This window comes from Hemicordylus capensis, chromosome 8, assembly GCF_027244095.1.
Source record: "Hemicordylus capensis ecotype Gifberg chromosome 8, rHemCap1.1.pri, whole genome shotgun sequence".
Taxonomy (NCBI): Eukaryota; Metazoa; Chordata; class Lepidosauria; order Squamata; family Cordylidae; genus Hemicordylus; species Hemicordylus capensis.
In genome coordinates, this window is record NC_069664.1 from 7,308,151 (window position 1) to 7,325,956 (window position 17,806).

At 48.3% G+C, this 17,806-nt stretch overlaps 1 protein-coding gene across 4 annotated transcripts in view; it reads right to left on the bottom strand.

The window, feature by feature from the left end:
- The window catches only part of C8H8orf58 (chromosome 8 C8orf58 homolog), a 49,488-nt gene that overhangs the window by 21,650 nt on the left and 10,032 nt on the right, over nt 1-17,806 (bottom strand). For 3 of the 4 annotated variants that reach the window (XR_008311016.1, XM_053269472.1, XM_053269471.1), the window contains exon 2: nt 13,021-13,807. Coding sequence is in view for 3 of the 4 variants with exons in the window: in XM_053269472.1 (XP_053125447.1) it covers nt 13,021-13,069 (49 nt within the window). In the remaining variant the exon portion in view is untranslated. The remainder of the gene's footprint in view (nt 1-13,020; nt 13,808-17,806) is intronic. The other variant, XM_053269470.1, reaches the window with a different exon arrangement.

Genomic DNA, 17,806 nt, shown 5'->3' on the forward strand with positions numbered 1-17,806 from the left:
TGCTACTTGCATGTCAGCTTTACAGAGCAAGAAAAGCCTTCACATTAGAACAACCTTTTCTAGGCCATTCCTCCTTGCGCCCTGTTCCAAAGTGAGAAAAATTCGAAGTTGTGTGGAGGGGAGGATTCTTATGAAATACTAGTAAAATGGTTTGCTGTTTGCAGGCATGACTCCTGTACCAAGAAGTCTGGACTTTCTGCGTCTAAAAATACCCGAGAAAACGGTCATACTTTGTTGGAACCCTAACCCACACTTTCCGATAGAAGAGTTTCCCCACATTTTCCAGGAACTTAATGAATTTTTCCAGGGTTTCCCATTTCTTTGGTAGTTTGTATGAGGTCTAGAAACTTCCTGCGAAATGGCATGTTAATATCTTTCATGGTTTGGTCTGGGAGCTTTGTGTCAAGTCAGTGAGGCCCAAGCAGCTTGTGTTTTTTACACACACACTGAAATGATGTTAGTTGTACTACTATAGGGAACTTCATTTCGCAGCTCTCTCTTACAGAAACATCAAGTTTCTTCCACTGCTGCACTCCATTTCCAAGTTCAAATCCTTTAAACTTCCCTTTTCATTTACAACATTTAGGGTTTCTGTTTTTGACTCTCCCTCACCACTGTTCAATGGGCATATTTAGGTGCCTTAGCTTGGCACTTTCATCTAACACTGGAGACATCCAACTAAAAAATCTGGACTGGAAATATGCCAAAGAATACTTGTGCTAATCAGTAAAGTACACACAATGTGATGCATGTTTTCTAGCTGGTAATAAACTTTATAGGCTTGGTAAGTAAGGACTGCAAAGTTTTTCAGTTTTCCCCAAGACTCCCAAAACACCACACAGCACCTCAAGATTTCTGTAAATTCGATCTATCTGCCTCTACACAATTAATAAAGAACTTGTATTAGGTCTCTTTAATGCATTTAGATATGGACCCCCATCTGCTAGCTTCCGATACTCCAAACTAGGACTTCTCAGTTGTCTCCTAACATCCACCCCCTCCTCCCAGGTTCCAGGCTGGGGGTGGGGGCAGTGGGGAGAAGAGAACGAACTATTAATCCTTCTTACATCTGTAGTAGACTTGCCCCATGTCTCTTAGAAACATAGGAAGTTGCCATATACTGAGTCAGACCATTGGTCTATCTAGCTCAGTATTGTCTTCACAGACTGGCAGCAGCTTCTCCAAGGTTGCAGGCAGGAATCTCTCTCAGCCTTATCTTGGAGATGCCGCCAGGGAGGGAACTTGGAACCTTCTGCTCTTCCCAGAGTGGCTCCATCCCTTAAGGGGAATATCTTCCAGGGCTCACATTTCTAGTCTCCCATTCATATGCAACCAGGGTGGACCCCGCTTAGCTAAGGGGACAAGTCATGCTTGCTACCACAAGACCAGCTCTCCTCTCCTTGTACATATCTCCCAACTTTTCAGGTTAGCAGAGGACAAGTCTGAGTTCAGTCATCCCTCAGAATAACTGTATACTTCCCGTCTTTTGGACTAAGGTGCCTGTTCCAGACATACTAGATTTTTGGGTCACTTAGGTCACTTGTGGGACATTTTGTTCCAGGCAGTATCATTCCTACAGCACTTCTAGAGTGCAATGTATTTTGCAATGCTTACACAAAGATCCTCACCATGACACATAAATTCCTAGGCACGGAGTCCAGACTGTTGCTGAGTCGGTGGAGTCCTCTCCAACTCAGGCACAGAGTGGGTTCACGGTGAAGCCTAAATAAGGGCAGGGGGGGTCCCATGGGAGAAGAGAATGGAAAGAGACATTCGGCAGTCTCAACCAACCCCAAATTCTACAAATAGAATCAATACTGAGAGATCTGGGCAAATCAGCCAGAAGCCATTTAAGTGTGTCTACCATACTTTTAAGGGAGTCGGGCAGGAGGGAAGATTGTGGGAGCACAGAATATATTTGTCTTGTTAGAAATAGCACTTATTGTTCCAGGACCCATCAGTGCACAAGGGGGGGGGGTGCAGGTTCTCATCTGTAAGAGACTATGAGGTCTAGAAACTGGCCTTTCAAAGAAAAGATACTAGAGAACACCAAGATTCAGTTAACTGTGGAATTCAATTAGCCTTCGCTAATCTAACTTTTTTGGCTTTTAACCAGCTGACGATATATAGACATCGGCTTAACTGCAATACCTCAATGTACTTTGGGAGAACTGGTCTTGTGGTAGCAAGCATGAATTGTCCCCTTTGCTAAGCAAGGTCTGCCCTGGTTTGCATTTGAATGGGAGACTACGTGTATGAGCACCGCAAGATATTCCCTTTATAGGATGGGGCCGCTCTGGGAAGAGCGCTTACCTGCTTGCATGCAAAAGGTTCCAAGTTCCCTTCCTGGCAGCATCTCCAAGATAGGGCTGAGAGAGACTCCTGCCTGCAGGAGAAGCCGCTGCCAGTCTGGGTAGACAATACTGAGCTAGATGGACCAAGGGTCCGACTCGGTAGGAGGCAGCTTCCTACGTTCCTATGGAATTCAATGTGCTATGCTGGCCACGCCTCCACCTCCCTCTTCGGTAACAGATATCTAATTTGTATTTTTTGTGGGGGGAGGTTTAGTGGAGGGCAAAATCTGGGCAGGAATTTCATGCCCTCAATTCCCCTTCTGGCTACAAGTATACACAAAGACAGGACTTAATTCCACAGGCTGTGTGTGAACTCCTACATACTACTATCAGCAATTTCCTCCGATATGCCAGCACCCATATACACCCATGGTTCCTGCAGGGGCCACATGCCCTCTGCCCATGCACAGCAGCAGCAGAATGCACAGAGACAGACTGCTTGGTTCTCAACCCACTCCATTACCAGCTCCTCACAGAGGGGGAAACAAGAACAACAAGGGACGTGTTTGTGTCCAGCCCTGGCCTGCCAAGGAGCCAGATGCCTACACAGCCTACAGAACTCAATGCTATGCAAGAGAGCATTGCTCAGTTAGCAGGGGCCAAGAAGCAAGCATGAACTGTCCCCTTTGCTAAGCAGGGTCTACCCTGGTTTGCATTTGAATGGGAGATTACATGTGAGCACTGGAAGATATTCCCCTTAAGGGATGGGGTTGCTCTGGGAAGAGCATCTAGGTTCCAAGTTCCCTCCCTGGCAGCATCTCCAAGACAGGGCTGAGAGAGACTCCTGCCTGCAACCTTGGAGAAGCCGCTGCCAGTCTAGGTAGACCATACTGAGCTTGATGGACCAAGGGCCTGACTCGGTATATGGCAGCTTCCTATGTTCCCTGTCCCAAAAGGCCTCACAATCTAAAAAGAAGACAGAAAGTAGACACCAGCAACAACCTGGAAGGATGCTGTGCTGGGGATGGATAGGGAAAGTTGTTTCCCCACAGGGGCAAAGTAGCTATAACTGAACAAGAGAGGGAAACAAATGTCCCTGAGCCTGTGTGGGAGAGGAGGGCCACTAGCTGAGTGACAGCTTTTCTTCGCTCTCTCACCTCTAGAAGAAAATGGGAGGACAGAGATCCATCTCACTCACTTTTGTCCAGGGCCTACTCCAACCTTACCGCTAATATTATAATGCCCTTATACAAAACTATGGTACAGCAACACTTGGAGTACTGCGTACAATTCTGGTCACCGCACCTAAAGAATGACATGATTGTAGAACTGGGAAAAGTGCAGAAGAGGGCAACCAAGATGACCAGGAGCCTAGAGCACCTTCCTTATGAGGCAAGGCTACAATACCTGGGGCATTTTAGTTTAGAAATAGAGGTCTATCAAATCATGCATGGTGTGGAGAAAGTAGATAGAGAGAAATTCTTCTCCGTCTCACATAACACCAGTACCAGGGGTCATCCCATGAAATTGATGGACAGGAAATCTAGGACCAACAAATGGTGGTACTTTTTCACACAACGCATAATCCACTTGTGGAATTCTCTGCCACAAGATGTAGTGACAGCCAACAACCTGGATGACTTTAAGAGGGGTTTGGTTAACTTCATGGAGGAGAGGTCTATCAACGGCTACTAGTCAGGGCTATAGGCCACCTCCAGCCTCAGAGGCAGGATGCCTCTGAATACCAGTTGCAGGGGAGTAACAGCAGGAGAGGGGGCATGCCCTCAACTCCTGCCTGTAGGCTCCGAGTGGTCCACTGTGTGAAACAAGATGCTGGACTAGATGGGCCTTGGGCCTGATCCAGCAGGGCTGTATTTATGTTATGTATGCTCCTGGCTCTCTCCCTGCTAAATATAAGAGAATCACCACTTTAAAAGGTGCCTTCTGACATACCCGATTCCCCACACCACCCCAATACAGGTACACATCACAGTCCAACAGGGATGACCCATCATTTCACCCTCTCTTTTTAGGATGCGGAGAACACAATTATATCTAAGCCTCTTATCAGCACTGCTGGACTGTGCAGTTCCACTGAAGTGTGGAAGAATGCATTGCCCAAGGAAGGCCCTGCAGGGAGATAACTGGGTTGGCTGCATAGCTATTTACAGAAGGCAAAAAGCAGGAACGCATCTGCCATCACCTTGCAATTTGGAACGTAATAGCACAATGTAATTGAAGGAAACTAGTACAACCCCATCCAGAGCCGCCCGTCCCACTTGTTCTGCTAAGGGGGCCTCTGCTCTCTCCAGGGTCAGTGGAATGCTTAAAGGTGGTGGTGGAGGAGGGGAATGAAGCAGGTACTCCACGGAAATGAGAGATGGGCTGTTTGATCACCAAAGGCTTAGCAGCCGCAAGAGAAGCTTCTCCAGATGGCATGGACCCAAACCTCATCTCTCTCCAACTGGCAAGGAGAGCTGGTCTTGCGGTAGCAAGCATGACTTATCCTCTTAGCTAAGCAGGGTCCACCCTGGTTGCATATGAAAAGGAGACTAGAAGTGTGAGCATTGTAAGATATTCCCCTTAGGGGATAATGGGGCCGCTCTGGGAAGAGCAGGATGTTCCAAGTTCCCACCCTGGCAGCATCTCCAAGATAGGGTTGAGAGAGATTCCTGCCTGCAACCTTTGAGAAGAATGTCTGTGTATACATTACTGAGTGAGAGGGACCAATGGTCTGACTCAGTAGAAGGCAGCTTCCTATGTCCCTATGTTATCCATTGAGTAGTACATGTGCCTGCTTTCCAACTTTGGGTACTAACCACTCTTGCAGAATTAAATTAGACCTCATCTACACACAGAGGACAGTATCCTGTGTCATACCTAGGGAATAGCTTGGACAGTTTTCTCCTGCTCTGCATTGCATTTTCAAATTCTGGGAACTTTAAATTGTTTTCTTAAGTAATTCTTTTAATTTTACTTTAGAGTTTCAAAACACAATGTACAGCATAAGAAAGCTGTAAGATGCTTTCCATATTGTTCTGCCTGCATATGGACAGCTGGTAGAGCACTGTAAGATATCCCCCTCAGAGGATGGAACTGCTCTGGGAAGAGCAGAAGGTTGCATCCACAGGAGAATGGGTTATTCAGCAGCTGGATGATCTTTTTGCAATTTCATGGGACTAAATGTACAATTTTGCAAAATTTTAACTTTTTCTGGTTACATGCAAAGCTAGTTTTACTACTACACTACTGCACACTGAACTGTTGCCAGCGTAGACAGTGCTGAGCTAGATGGTGCAATGGTTTGACTTGGTAAAAGGCAGCTTCCTATGTTAGTTCAAGAGGGCGGCCACCCATAATAATGCTGCTGCCCGATATAGGTGTTTCCCATAGTCTGCGAAACATACCAGCAGGGATTCGAAACCAGCAACCTCTGGCTTGCTAGTCAAGTCATTTCCCTGCTGCGCCATTAGGTGGTAGCAAGCATGACTTGTCCCCCTTCGCTAAGCAGGGTCCACCCTGGTTTGCATTCAAATGGAAGACTGCATGTGAGCACTGTAAGATATCCCTTTAGATGATGGGGCCCCTCTGGGAAGAGCACTTACACGCTTGCATGCAGAAGGCTCCAAATCCCCTCTCTGTCATCTCCAGTTAGGGCTGGGAGAGACTCCTGCTTGTAAGCTTGGAGAAGCCGCCGCTAGTCAATGTAGACCAGGCCTGTTCGACTTCCCCCCACCCTGCTGTTTTTTGGACTACAACTCCCACAATCCCCAGCCATAGTAGCCAATAGCTAGGAATTATGGGAGTTGTAGGCCACCATCTGCAGGAGGGCTGAAGTTGAGCAGGCCTGGTATAGACCAGGGATCCTCAACGTTGGGCCCCCAGATGTTCTTGGACTTCAACTCCCATAATCCCCAGCCAAAGGCCACTGGGCCTGGGGATTATGGGAGTTGAAGTCCAAGAACATCTGGGGGCCCAACATTGAGGATCCCTGGTATAGACAATACTGAGCTAGATGGACCAATGAACTGACTCGTTATAAGGCAGGTTCCTATGTTCTTATGAATTATACCACTTCAGTTGTGAGGAGGGAAGGTTACCTCTTTGATTGTCCCCATACAACACCCCTCCCAACCTCCTAGTATGAAATCTAGGACGTCAGAGTTCAGCCAACCCATCTCTCTGACAATTTCTCCAACCCTTGCCTGCACACATCGTGTTTTTCTTCCAAGGGCAAGCTTCAAAACCCACAACCCTCCTCCTACAGCTAGAGGCAGGCCAATCCAAGAACTGCTTTACAATCTCTGGTGGTTGTGTAACCGACTTTCTGTTGCTCTATTCTCATCTTAGGAGACATGCAAATGGTGAGGCTGGTTCACAAGATCCTTGATAGGGTAGGGCAAGAATCTTGTCCAAGTTCAGAAACTGTGCATGCTCCTGTTTCGTCAGGGTTTATTCTATAATGTGCAGCTGGACACATTTTTGGCAGTGGGAATATGGGTTTGTTTGTTTTTTTAAATAAGGAACAATGTTGCAGAAAGGTTTGAGAGAGAGAAGTGTCTCAGTCCTAAACTATAGTTTGCGAAGGAAGAGAATCCCATCAATTCTATGCAAGGCACCTTCTTTTTTCCTTCTTTCTCTTATTTTCTTATCCTTCCTTCCCTCCTCCTCCTCATAGGAACATAGGCAGCTGCCATATACAGAGTCAGACCCTTGGTCCATCTCACTCAGTTTTGTCTACACAGACTGGCAGTGGCTTCTCCAAGGTTGCAGGCAGGAATCTCTCTCGGCCCTATCTTGGAGATGCTGCCAGAGAGGGGACTTGGAACCTAGTTCCTCTTTCTCTTAAGTTCTCTGTTCATTTTCCCTTCCCTAAGTTACATTTTAATTTTGGGGTTTCCTTTTTTAATTAGGTAAATGTTGTGGAGGTCCTCACCGATTGGGGATGGAAGGCTGCATCAGTTTCTTGTGCAGCTGGGGGGAAATGCTTAGAATAAACTCTGTGTTTTGTAATGGTTTGCTTTTTTTAAAAAAAAGGTTTGTTGGGGGAATGTGTTCATCTGTGTGGCTCTCATAAGAACATAGGAAGCTGCCATATACTGAGTCAGACCATTGGTCTATCTAGCTTAGTATTGTCTACACAGACTGGCAGTGGCTTCTCCAAGGTTGCAGGCAGGAATCTCTCTCAGCTCTTATCTTGGAGATGCCGCCAGGGAGGGGACTTTGAACCTTCTGCTCTTCCCAGAGCGGCTCCATCCCCTGAAGGGAACAGCTTACAGTGCTCACACTTCTGGAGACCCTTTCATATGCAACCAGGGCAGACCCTGCTTAGCTAAGGGGACAAGTCATGCTTGCTACCACAAGACCAACTCTCTTCCCCTCTTGCTGGGTACAGCTGCTCAGTAGGATAAAGCTCTCCTACACAATGGAGCCTAACAGACCAGAGGATCACTTCCTCCCTCCTCCTCTTTTTTTTTTTTAAAGCACAGACCTGCACAGCTCCCAAACTTGGGTAGGATGCTTGTCCTACCCTGTTAAAGACCATGTGAACCAGCCTGTTATCTCACCCTTCATCCAGGAAACTCAGGGAAGCACATATGGAGGTTATCTCATTTTAGTCACACAACCACCCTTGTAAGGTAGGCTAGGCTGGCAGTGTGTGCCTAGTCCAAGGCAATGAAATCAAGACAATGGTTCCATGCAGCACTTTATATATACACTATATTTTACAAGAAGTGTCCTGCCAAAGCCCAGGTCCTCCACGCAGCTCCACCTCGCCAGTACAACTTCCTCCTTTCAACCCACCTTTCTGTTTATGGAAGGACCATTTATGGGAATCTGAACAAAGAAAACACAGTCCTGTCCCACCCTGCGTTGAGCCGTGTCACCAGCAGCACAAAGCCAAACCGGTTCTGGAAACGAGTTCAGCAAAATGGGCTGGAGAGCGAACCTGTCAGAAGGGTGGCTGGAGCTGACCCACATTTGGCATGCAGGCAGGTGTGCTTGCTAGCAGGAAAACATTAGACAGATAGATATATAATGTGAGTGAAAGCTTGTTTCTCAGGTGCCAGAGCACGGTCTGAGGACAAACACAATACAGCCACCTTTCCGAAGCTCAGCAGTTACATAGGAACATAGGAAGCTGACCTATACCGAGTCAGACCATAGGTCCAACTAGCTTAGTATTGTCTACACCAGGGATTCTCAATGTTGGGTACCCAGATGTTTTTGGACCAGCTCCCATAATCCCCAGCCCCAGTAGCCTTGGTTGGAGATTATGGGAGTTGAAGTCCAATACCATCTGGGAACCCAATGTTGAGAATCCCTGGTCTACACAGACTGGCGGCAGCTTCTCCGAGGTTGCAGGCAGGAGTCTCTCTCAGCCCTATCTTGGAGATGCTGCCAGGAGGGAACTTGGAACCTTCTGCTCTTCCCAGAGCAGCTCCATCCCCTGAGGGGAAGATCTTCCAGTCATGCTTGCTACCACAAGACCAGCTCTCCTCTCCTGACCAGTTCTCAGTCTGGTCAGTGACTGGATGGGAGACTACCTGGGAACCTCATGTATGCTGCCTTATAACGGTGGTTATAAATGTAATAAAGAACACAAGACACATCTGTTGCACACCCAAGACATCCATGCGACCTGTGGATCATTCACCCCCACTAACTGAGCAAAGAGACACCTTTTAAAGTGGTGATTCTCTTCTATTTAGCAGGGGGAGAGCAACTGGTCCTATCCAACCCCAGCCCAGCATCCCTCCAGTGGCTGTTGCTGGTATCTGCCTTATGTTTCTTTTTAGAATGGGAGCCCTTTGGGGACGGGGCAGGAGGCCAGTTTTTCTATGTAATCCGCTTTGAGAACTTTGGTTGAAGAATGGTAGATAAATATCCATTGTAGCAGTAGAAGCATGAGCCCCAGATAGCTTTCTCTTAGAGCATTTGCATTAGAACATAACAGCAGCTCTGCTGGATGAGGCCCAAGACCCATCTAGTCCAGCATCCTGTTTCACACAGAGGCCCACCAGATCCCCCTGGGGAGCCCACAGGTAAGAGGCATGCCTGGGGAGGAATGCCCTCTCCTGCTGTTGCCCACAGGCATGCCCTCTCTCCTGCTGTTGCTCCCTTGCAACTGGTATTTAGAGACATCTTGCCTCTTAGGCTGGAGGTGACCTATAGCTACCAAACTAGTAGCCACTGATAGACCTGCCCTCCATGAATTTGTCTAGCCCCTCTTAAAGCTGTCCAGGCTGGTAGCTGCCTGTCACCACATCTTGTGACAGAGGATTCCATAGGTTAATTATGTGTTGTGTGAGCAAGTGCTTCCTTTTGTCGGTTCTAGATTTCCTGGCAATCAGTTTCATGGGATGGACCCCTGGTTCTAGAGTTATGAAGGAGGGAAATTTCTCTCTCCACACCATACATACTTTTATAGACCTCTGTCCCGTCTCCCCTTAGTTGCCTTTTTTCTAGGCTAAAACGCCCCAGGTGGTGTAGCCTTGCCTCATATTGAAGGTGTTCTAGCCTCTCCCCCCATCATTCTGGTTGCCCTCTTCTGCATCTTTTCCAGTTCTTTAAATTTCCATTTCTCAGACTAGAACTGGCATTGAAAAGCCCTATTCAGCAATTCACTCCATGAGTACATTGAATGCACAAAGGGAGACATTATCCTTCCTGGAACGTGTAAAAAGAGCCTTCATGTGCATATGGTTGTGTGTAGAGTCATCCAGATGATCCAGAACCCCTATCATAGAGAGACCCTTTTCTTGTGTTAACATGCAGAGGTGAGGATATAAACTGGTTCCCTCTCCACCAAGTATGAAGAGGGAATGACCACACAGAGTTGAAAACAATGCACAACATTTGCATACACTTTGAATAAAAAAGCATTTCACGTGCTTTATTTTGATGAAATCTTTACAGCAGCTCTGTAAAGCAGAGATTCTTAACCTTGAGTCCCCAGATGCTGTTGGACTACAACTCCCATCAATCCCAGTCACAAGAGCCAGGAGTCTGTCCATCTAGCTCTGTACTGTCTACACTGACTGGTAGCAGCTCTCCAAGGTTCCAGGGCAGGAGTCTTTCCCAACCCTACCTGGAGATGCTGCCAGGAATAGAACCTCAAACCCTCTTTATGCAAAAGTAAAAGCTGTGTCACTCAGCTACCCCATTTTGTAACTGGTTCCAGCCATTATTTTGCATCTGTATCCACATGGTGGACTTCAAGATTCCACTACTACTACTCATATAACCACTTTTCAACCAAAAAAAAAAAAAGTTCTCAAAGTAGTTTAAATAGAAAAATAAGAAGAAGAAGAAGGTTCCCTGTACCCAAAGGGCTCACAATCTAAAAAGAAACACATGGCAGACACCATCAAGGATCAGGGGGGAGGAATGCTGTGGATTGCACTCTTAAGTGGCGCAGCGGGGAAATGATTGACTAACAAGCAGAAGGTTGCTGGTTCGAATCCCAGCTGGTACTATATCTGGCAGTAGCGATATAGGAAGATGCTGAAAGGCATAATCTCACACTGCGCAGGAGGCGGCAATGGTAAACCCATTCTACCAAAGAAAAACCACAGGGCTCTGTGGGCGCCAGGAGTCAAAATTGACTTGACAGCACACTTTATCTGAAAGCCAGCGTGCTGTAGTGGTAAGCCAGAGTGCTGGACTAGGACCAGGGAGACCCGAGTTCAAATCCCCATTCAGCCGCGATACTAGCTGGATGTCTCTGGGCCAGTCACTTCTCTCTCAGCCTAACCTACTTCACAGGGTTGTTGTGAGGAGAAACCTAAGTATGTAGTATACCGCTCTGGGCTCTTTGGAGGAAGAGTGGGATATAAATGTAAAAAAATAATAATATGAGGGTTATCCAGTTTGGCCTGTGAAGTAGGATAGGCTGAGAGATGGTGACCTTAGGACAGCCACCCCCAGCTTTACAACTGAACAGAAATTTGAACCCAGGTCTTGGTACTCTGCCCCCTACACCACACAAGTTAATAAGCTACCCCATAACAGCCCACTGCATGAGCTGGAACTGAAGACAGATACTCTTCCCCCAAATATTGTCCCAAGCTTATCTTTTACATCATTTGCTACATGTCTTGTGTCTGATGAAGAGCTCAAAGTCTACAAAAGCTTCAGCCCAATAAATCAGTCTCTAAGGACGTGTGTGTGTGTGTGCGCGCACACACACACTCCAGCTGCCCTTGAGGAGTTGTCTCTTTTGTAACTTTTTCTCCACAAAAAACCAGAGATACATGGTCCCAGGGTATGCTGTACAGTTGCCTTACTTGAAGAGGAGAGCTGGTCTTGTGGTAGCAAGCATGGCTTGTCCCCATAGCTAAGCAGAGTCTTCCCTGGTTGCATCTGAATGGGAGACTTGATGTGTGAGCACTGCAAGATATTCCCCTCAGGGTATGGAGCTGCTTTGGGAAGAGCATCTAAGTTCCAAGTTCCCTCCCTGGCATCTCCAAGACAGGGCTGAGAGAGACTCCTGCCTGCCACCTTGGAGAAGCCACTGCCAGTCTGTGAAGACAATACTGAGCTAGATAGACCAATGGTCTGACTCAGTATATGGCAATTTCCTATGTTTCCTATGAAGATAAGCATATCTGGGTTCATCAATCAAAACCTGTCTGGGAACCCCACATACGCTACTGCAGAGTTTTGTGATGGAAGAAAGGCAGGATATAAATGAATATACATATATTTAGCAGAGCCAGTTTGTTTCAAAATAATGAGAACTGGGGTACTGCTAAAAACAAAAAGTGGGGGAGGGGGAGAGATGACTTCCCCTTGTTTGCACCGAATGGAAAGCTAAGGCATTTTTACCCATGACAATAAATGTACCTTTGCATCTGTATTGTGTGAATGGTATAAAAAGCAACAGAGCCCAGTTTAAAGGGACCTTCTCAGAATACTAAAACACTTTGTATTTTGGTGGCCTGCAGTGCAGATGCAACTTGGTTAAAATGAACACATATTTTTATTTTTCTAACTGTATTTGTTGCTTTTCTATTTATCACAATGTTTGCATAAGTAGTATTTAACAAGGTTTTTTTATTTTAAAAAAACCTCACATATTTAACACACACACGCTTGTTTGCATGTTTACTCAAGAGTCAGATCTCATGACTTTTACCTCTGAGCCCAACTTCCGAGTAAGTCAGTGTGCAAAGAGTGGGATATCCTAAAAGAATTACACTGCCTTACATGCAATCCAATTGCCATTCAGAACCATCCTTCTTTTTTAGAGTGGCCTGGCCCCATACAAATCAATTTCACTTTTCCAGAATGAAATAAGAGTTTTTAACTTGGTCTCTTCCTTTCGGGAAAACAACTAGGAGTCCTGTAGTACCTTAAAGACCAACACATTTATTAAGATGCCATAAGACACTCAGTTTTAGAAGAAAGCCTTTAAAATATATATATATTAGACGAAATTAAGCAAAGGTGAGCAGAATCTCTCTCCACAAAGAAAGCTTTGCCCCGTTTCTGTTTCTCTCTCTCTTTCTACCCTTAATCGCCCCGCAGTGAAAGCTCCCCAGCAGAGCGTATTTTGGGGGAGGCTTAAAGAGGCACGTCCGGCGGGAAAACGCAGCACAAGGGCGAGAAGAGGATCGCGTGCGCAGCAGGAGCAACACTGCGCTTTACGCACGGCAGGAGCGCGACCGCGGAGCCCTCGCGCGGCAAGAACTGGGGAGATGGTGCGCCAGGGACAACTTACCCCGGTTCCAGATCGGCTCCACCGAGAAGATTCGCCGCCTGCCGAGCATCTCCTCCAGGACGGGGCAACCCAAGCGGCGCCGTCAGCCCCTGGCGAACCTTTCCTCGTCCTTCTCCGTGTGCGGGTAGGCGAGAGGCTGGGCGGGAGGGAGAGGCGGCTGCAGTGATTTAAGCAGGGAGGGGTCGGGATGACGCGCCGCCAGGGACACTCCCAGGGGAGGCGAGGACCCCCTCCGCCAGGGGGAGAAGGGGCCGGGCCGGGCGGACAAAATCGTGGAGGAGGCTTGGCTGGGTTTACGCGGATTCGGCCCCATCGAATGCAGTGGGACGTGCTGCTCCCGTGTAAGCGCGCACAGCTCTGCTTACCGCCGACCCTCTTCTGTGTGGCGCGCTGGATTCCTCCGGGGGCTGGAGGAGAACCCTCGGCCCGGCGCCCCTTCCGAAGGGAAGCCTCCGCAGAGGCAGCAGCAGGGCACGCTCCGCTTTCTGCACCTGACCTGCGCTTCCCGGGGCCCGGGGGCGGACGACTCGTCGTTTTGAGCTCGCTCTCTGAACGGTTAAGTGCGCGTAGCTGGGAGCAAACGCGGGCCTCCCGGGCTCTCCCCTCGCCTCTACAAATTGCCTCTAGCGGCGGCGTTTGAAGCCTCTTCAGCCAAAACCTGACCCTACTAACGGGCCGCACGTGGACGCCTTCAGGAAGCCTCACTGCCGCCCCCAGTGAGAGGCAGAGCATCCTGGCTGTTACAAGGCTGGGTGGCCGATGCAAGCTGTGGAGCACTTTGGACCTGCTAGAAATAACACGAATATGCCTTCTGTTTGTCACCTTAAGTGCAAATGCTTGACTAGCAAACAGAAGGTTGCCGGTTCGAATCCCGCTGCCGCAGGTACTATAGCAGGCAGCAGCAGCAATATAGGAAGATGTTGAAAGAGACTTACTGCGCGCCGGAGGAGGCAATGGCAAACCCCTCCTGCATTCTGCCAAAGAAAACCACAGGACTCTGTGGGCGCCAGGAGTCGAAATTGACTTGACGGCACACTTTACCTTTACTTACCTTATGTTTGTTGCATTTTCAGTCAGAGAGAAATGTACAAACTTTTGAAGCAGACAGAATCCTCTGGCCATACCCATAGAGGCTGCTGGGTGTGACAGGAGTTGCAGTCCAACATGTGGGGGACCCAAATGTAAGAACCAACTGTCTGCACTGCACTTTCCTGGCACTTCTGTTCTTTTTGGAATGGGATTCATTCCCCTTCCAGAATGACTCCATGCCATGCAACCCCAAGCAAGACCTCTTGCTCCCCCTTTCCCACTGCGCCTCTGCAGTTGCTGCAAGAGACCCAAGATGCAGCTTTTGGGTTGCTCTGCAGCTTCATTGGCAGGGCTATCACCTCCTGTAGGCTCTGCCTCGAGTCTTATCTACTGCAGTTTACAGCGAGTCACATTTAGCAACTTGCCATTAAAGTTTCACCTCACCTGCTGATTTCTGCAAATCAGTCCTCCTTAGTGGCAGAGGAGCAGGACAGGCCATTTCAGTGCTCTTCATTGTAAGGCCTGGGGACACCCACCCACCCACACACCCATCAACCCTAAGTGCAGCCCTCTAGTTAATTGTCTGTGGGACCTGTGTGAAGTTTTGGCCAAAGCTGAATACTCTGCACAGGCCGCCTGGCAGGATGCAAAGAGGACCACTCTCACACCATGCAGTTAGTACTGCGCTTTGCCCAGCAGTGAGGTTGTGGGGGAAGGGGACTCCTGTCAGGGAAACTGAGCCCTCTTGAGTCCCTGCACCATTTCAGAAGATGTGCACAGACTGCTGGGAAACCCTGCCCAGCACTTTGCCCATAGAACTCTTAAGCGTGGGCTCCCTCCTCTCCCGTATTCCCTCTAAGGCATGCACGCGCTCACACCTTTTTTAAGGTCCACTCAGTTAATTTTAGATCCCACTCAGGTTGAATCAGGAAGACCCCACTTTGAATGCACGTGCACTGTTTTGATACTGCCGCCCAGAACAAAACTTGTTCTGCACACAGGTGGAAGAAATTAGAGAGAACACTGCCCCTCTCTTAAAGGGCCCTCCCAGCACAGGAAAAAGCACAAGTCTCTCTGCTCTCCTATACACGCACATGCACAAGCGGCTCAAAAGCCTTTTTAATGTTGTCTAAACCTACTTTAGAACAGAGTTTTACCTGCAGATTTACACATCAGCACACAACTAAGAAAGCAGAGCATTTTAAGAAGGCAGAGAAGCCCTTCTTATCATTTGATCACATTTGCATTTCTACTTATCTTGTAATAGCAGGTCTGCATCATACTCAGGTTCATCACTGGGTTATTCTGTGTTTCTTTGAGCAGACACTTTTACAAGCATACAGGGACAGGCTGCCTGCTTTAAAGACTACAGATGCAGTCCTTGGAATCCCATAAGAGATCCACTACCAAGCATGGAGAAAAGGTCAGGTAGAGTAAGGTGGTTCTGACCATTAAGATGCCTTCTTGGGTTACCTGCAGGCTGGTGGTGGAAAAGGACCCACTATCGTGTGAGTCAGTACGGAAGGAGACGTAGGGCTGACCTTGCAGAAAGAAGCACAGCAAACAGAGAGCACAAGCTGAAGCATATTTACTCAGAAGTCCCACTCGAGGGCTTACTTGCAAGTAAATGTTGGAGACCTGATTGCATCCAGTGACCAGGTGGAAGGGCTTGGGATGAGGGACCCGGCTGGTAGAGTGGCTCAGAGAAAGAGCTACAAATCAGGACTGGTTGGAATCCTGCCACTACCATGAACTCACCTGGCAGGCTGGGTTGGGCTGGGCTGGGCTGGGCTGGGCAAGCCATCCCCTTTCAGCCTCCCACCCCCACAACATGAGCATAATGATGTTAGCCCAGCAGCGGCGATATAGGAAGATGCAGAAAGGCATCATCTCGTACTGCGCAGGAGATGGCAATGGTCAACCCCTCCTGTATTCTACCAAAGACTCTGCAGTCGCCAGGAGTCGACACCAACTCGACGGTACACTTTACCCTACAGGCTTATTGTAAGGACTGCAGTAAGATAATACATGTGAAGACTCAAAAGTACTATACACATGCTCAGTATTCTTATTGGATGGTCACCATGTTTGGTTTTTGCCTCCTTGGGAAAACCTAGGAAGCCACAAATAAGTTGACCAAAATTTTCAGGGCAGATTAGCTGTATAGCCAGGAACAGCCCTCTGGATCTTCCAGGTCTGACAACTCTTTGCATGGAAATTTCAGCATCTCCTACCTAATGAAGAGTGCGAGAAGGGCAAGGGGTCAAAAGGGGGGATTACAGTACCTGGAGGCGTGGAGAAAGGAAAACCCCCAGTAAGAAATGAGGACATCTGCTATGACTTTGAAGGACCGGAAGTCAGAGCAGCTCACACCTGGCCTTGCCCAGATAAATGGGGATTAGAAACCCAAATCCTCTTGAAGAGACCTGCCATCTCCGTCCTGGGCTAATCCTCTGGATAACAGCAGTGAATTCACTGAGAGGTTAATTTTGTGTGCGCTCACCGAGGAAGCCCCTTGGTTCTATATCCAACCTTGGGCCTCCTGCAGCGCAATATATTTGTATGCAGAATTGTGACCCCCTCTTTCCTTGGCCACTTCCTGTGCCCTCACCCTGAACCCTCTTGCATATATAAACAGAATTATCTGCAAGTTGCTTACCTTCCTTGACAGCTTGTGACTGCAAGAGAAGACAGCTAGCATGGAACCAGGCAGCATCTGGCATCATTCTTCTAATCCAGACCACAAAAAAAGGGAGTGCCAGACCTCTGGGGCATTAACCCTGAGAATGTCAGCTGCATGGTGGTGGTGGGGGGGCGCGTCTGAATGGGACTGTTAGACTTGTAGGCCTGCAGTGTATGGGTGTGCTCCTTGCAAAGCTTACAAGGAGCTTGCGGGCAGAAGGGGGGGGGCTGCTGGAAACCTTCCCTCCTTCCTGCCATCCCCCCTTCCAGTTTTGGAGCTTGCAAGGGGATGGACCTACACACTAGGGGTGTGGTACATGGCAGAATTTGATGCTTCACCTTAGCCAATACTTTGGGCTGCCCTCCTCTATGAGGAACCAAGGTTGCAGGCAAGAGTCTATCTGGCAACGTACTGTATGCTTTGGTAGTTTGTTGGTTCAATAAAAAAATTGTGTCCTATTTTTTTTTTAAAAAAAAAAATCTTGTCCTATCTGGAGATGCTGCCAGGGAGGGAACTTGGAGCCTTCTGCACGCAAGCAGACAGGTGCTCTTCCCAGAGCAGGAGAATCTCATCCAGTGCTCACATGTAGCCTCCCACTGAAGTGCAAATGAGGGCAGACCTTGCTTAGCAAAGGGGACAAGTCATGCTTGCTACCACAAGATCAGCTCTCCTCCCTCATGTCCAACATGCAACAAGGCAGTGCAGAGCACACCTGGCTGTGGCAAGCCTGGCCGCGGGGGGGACCCAAAGATGCGAGGAGAAATGGGGCAAGCCTCCAGCAGCTCCTGGAAGGGCTGGTGGGGGCTGCAATGGCCTGACGATGCTTGTCCATCCTGTCCCCCACCCCATGCAAGCCACGTGGCTGTAGTCAGAGATGCTGGAGCCGTTTCCTGCACTGAGCAGGGTGTTGGACTAGATTAAGACATCCAAGGTCCCTGCCACCTCTTAAATTCTATGCCTGTTCAGAAACTTCTGATGGGCTATCAAAACACAACCCTCAGAATGCTGGTGGTCATGAGGCAGTCTGTGCTTGTTGCACCTCTCTTTGTGCCTGTGGTAAAGGTAAAACTGTGC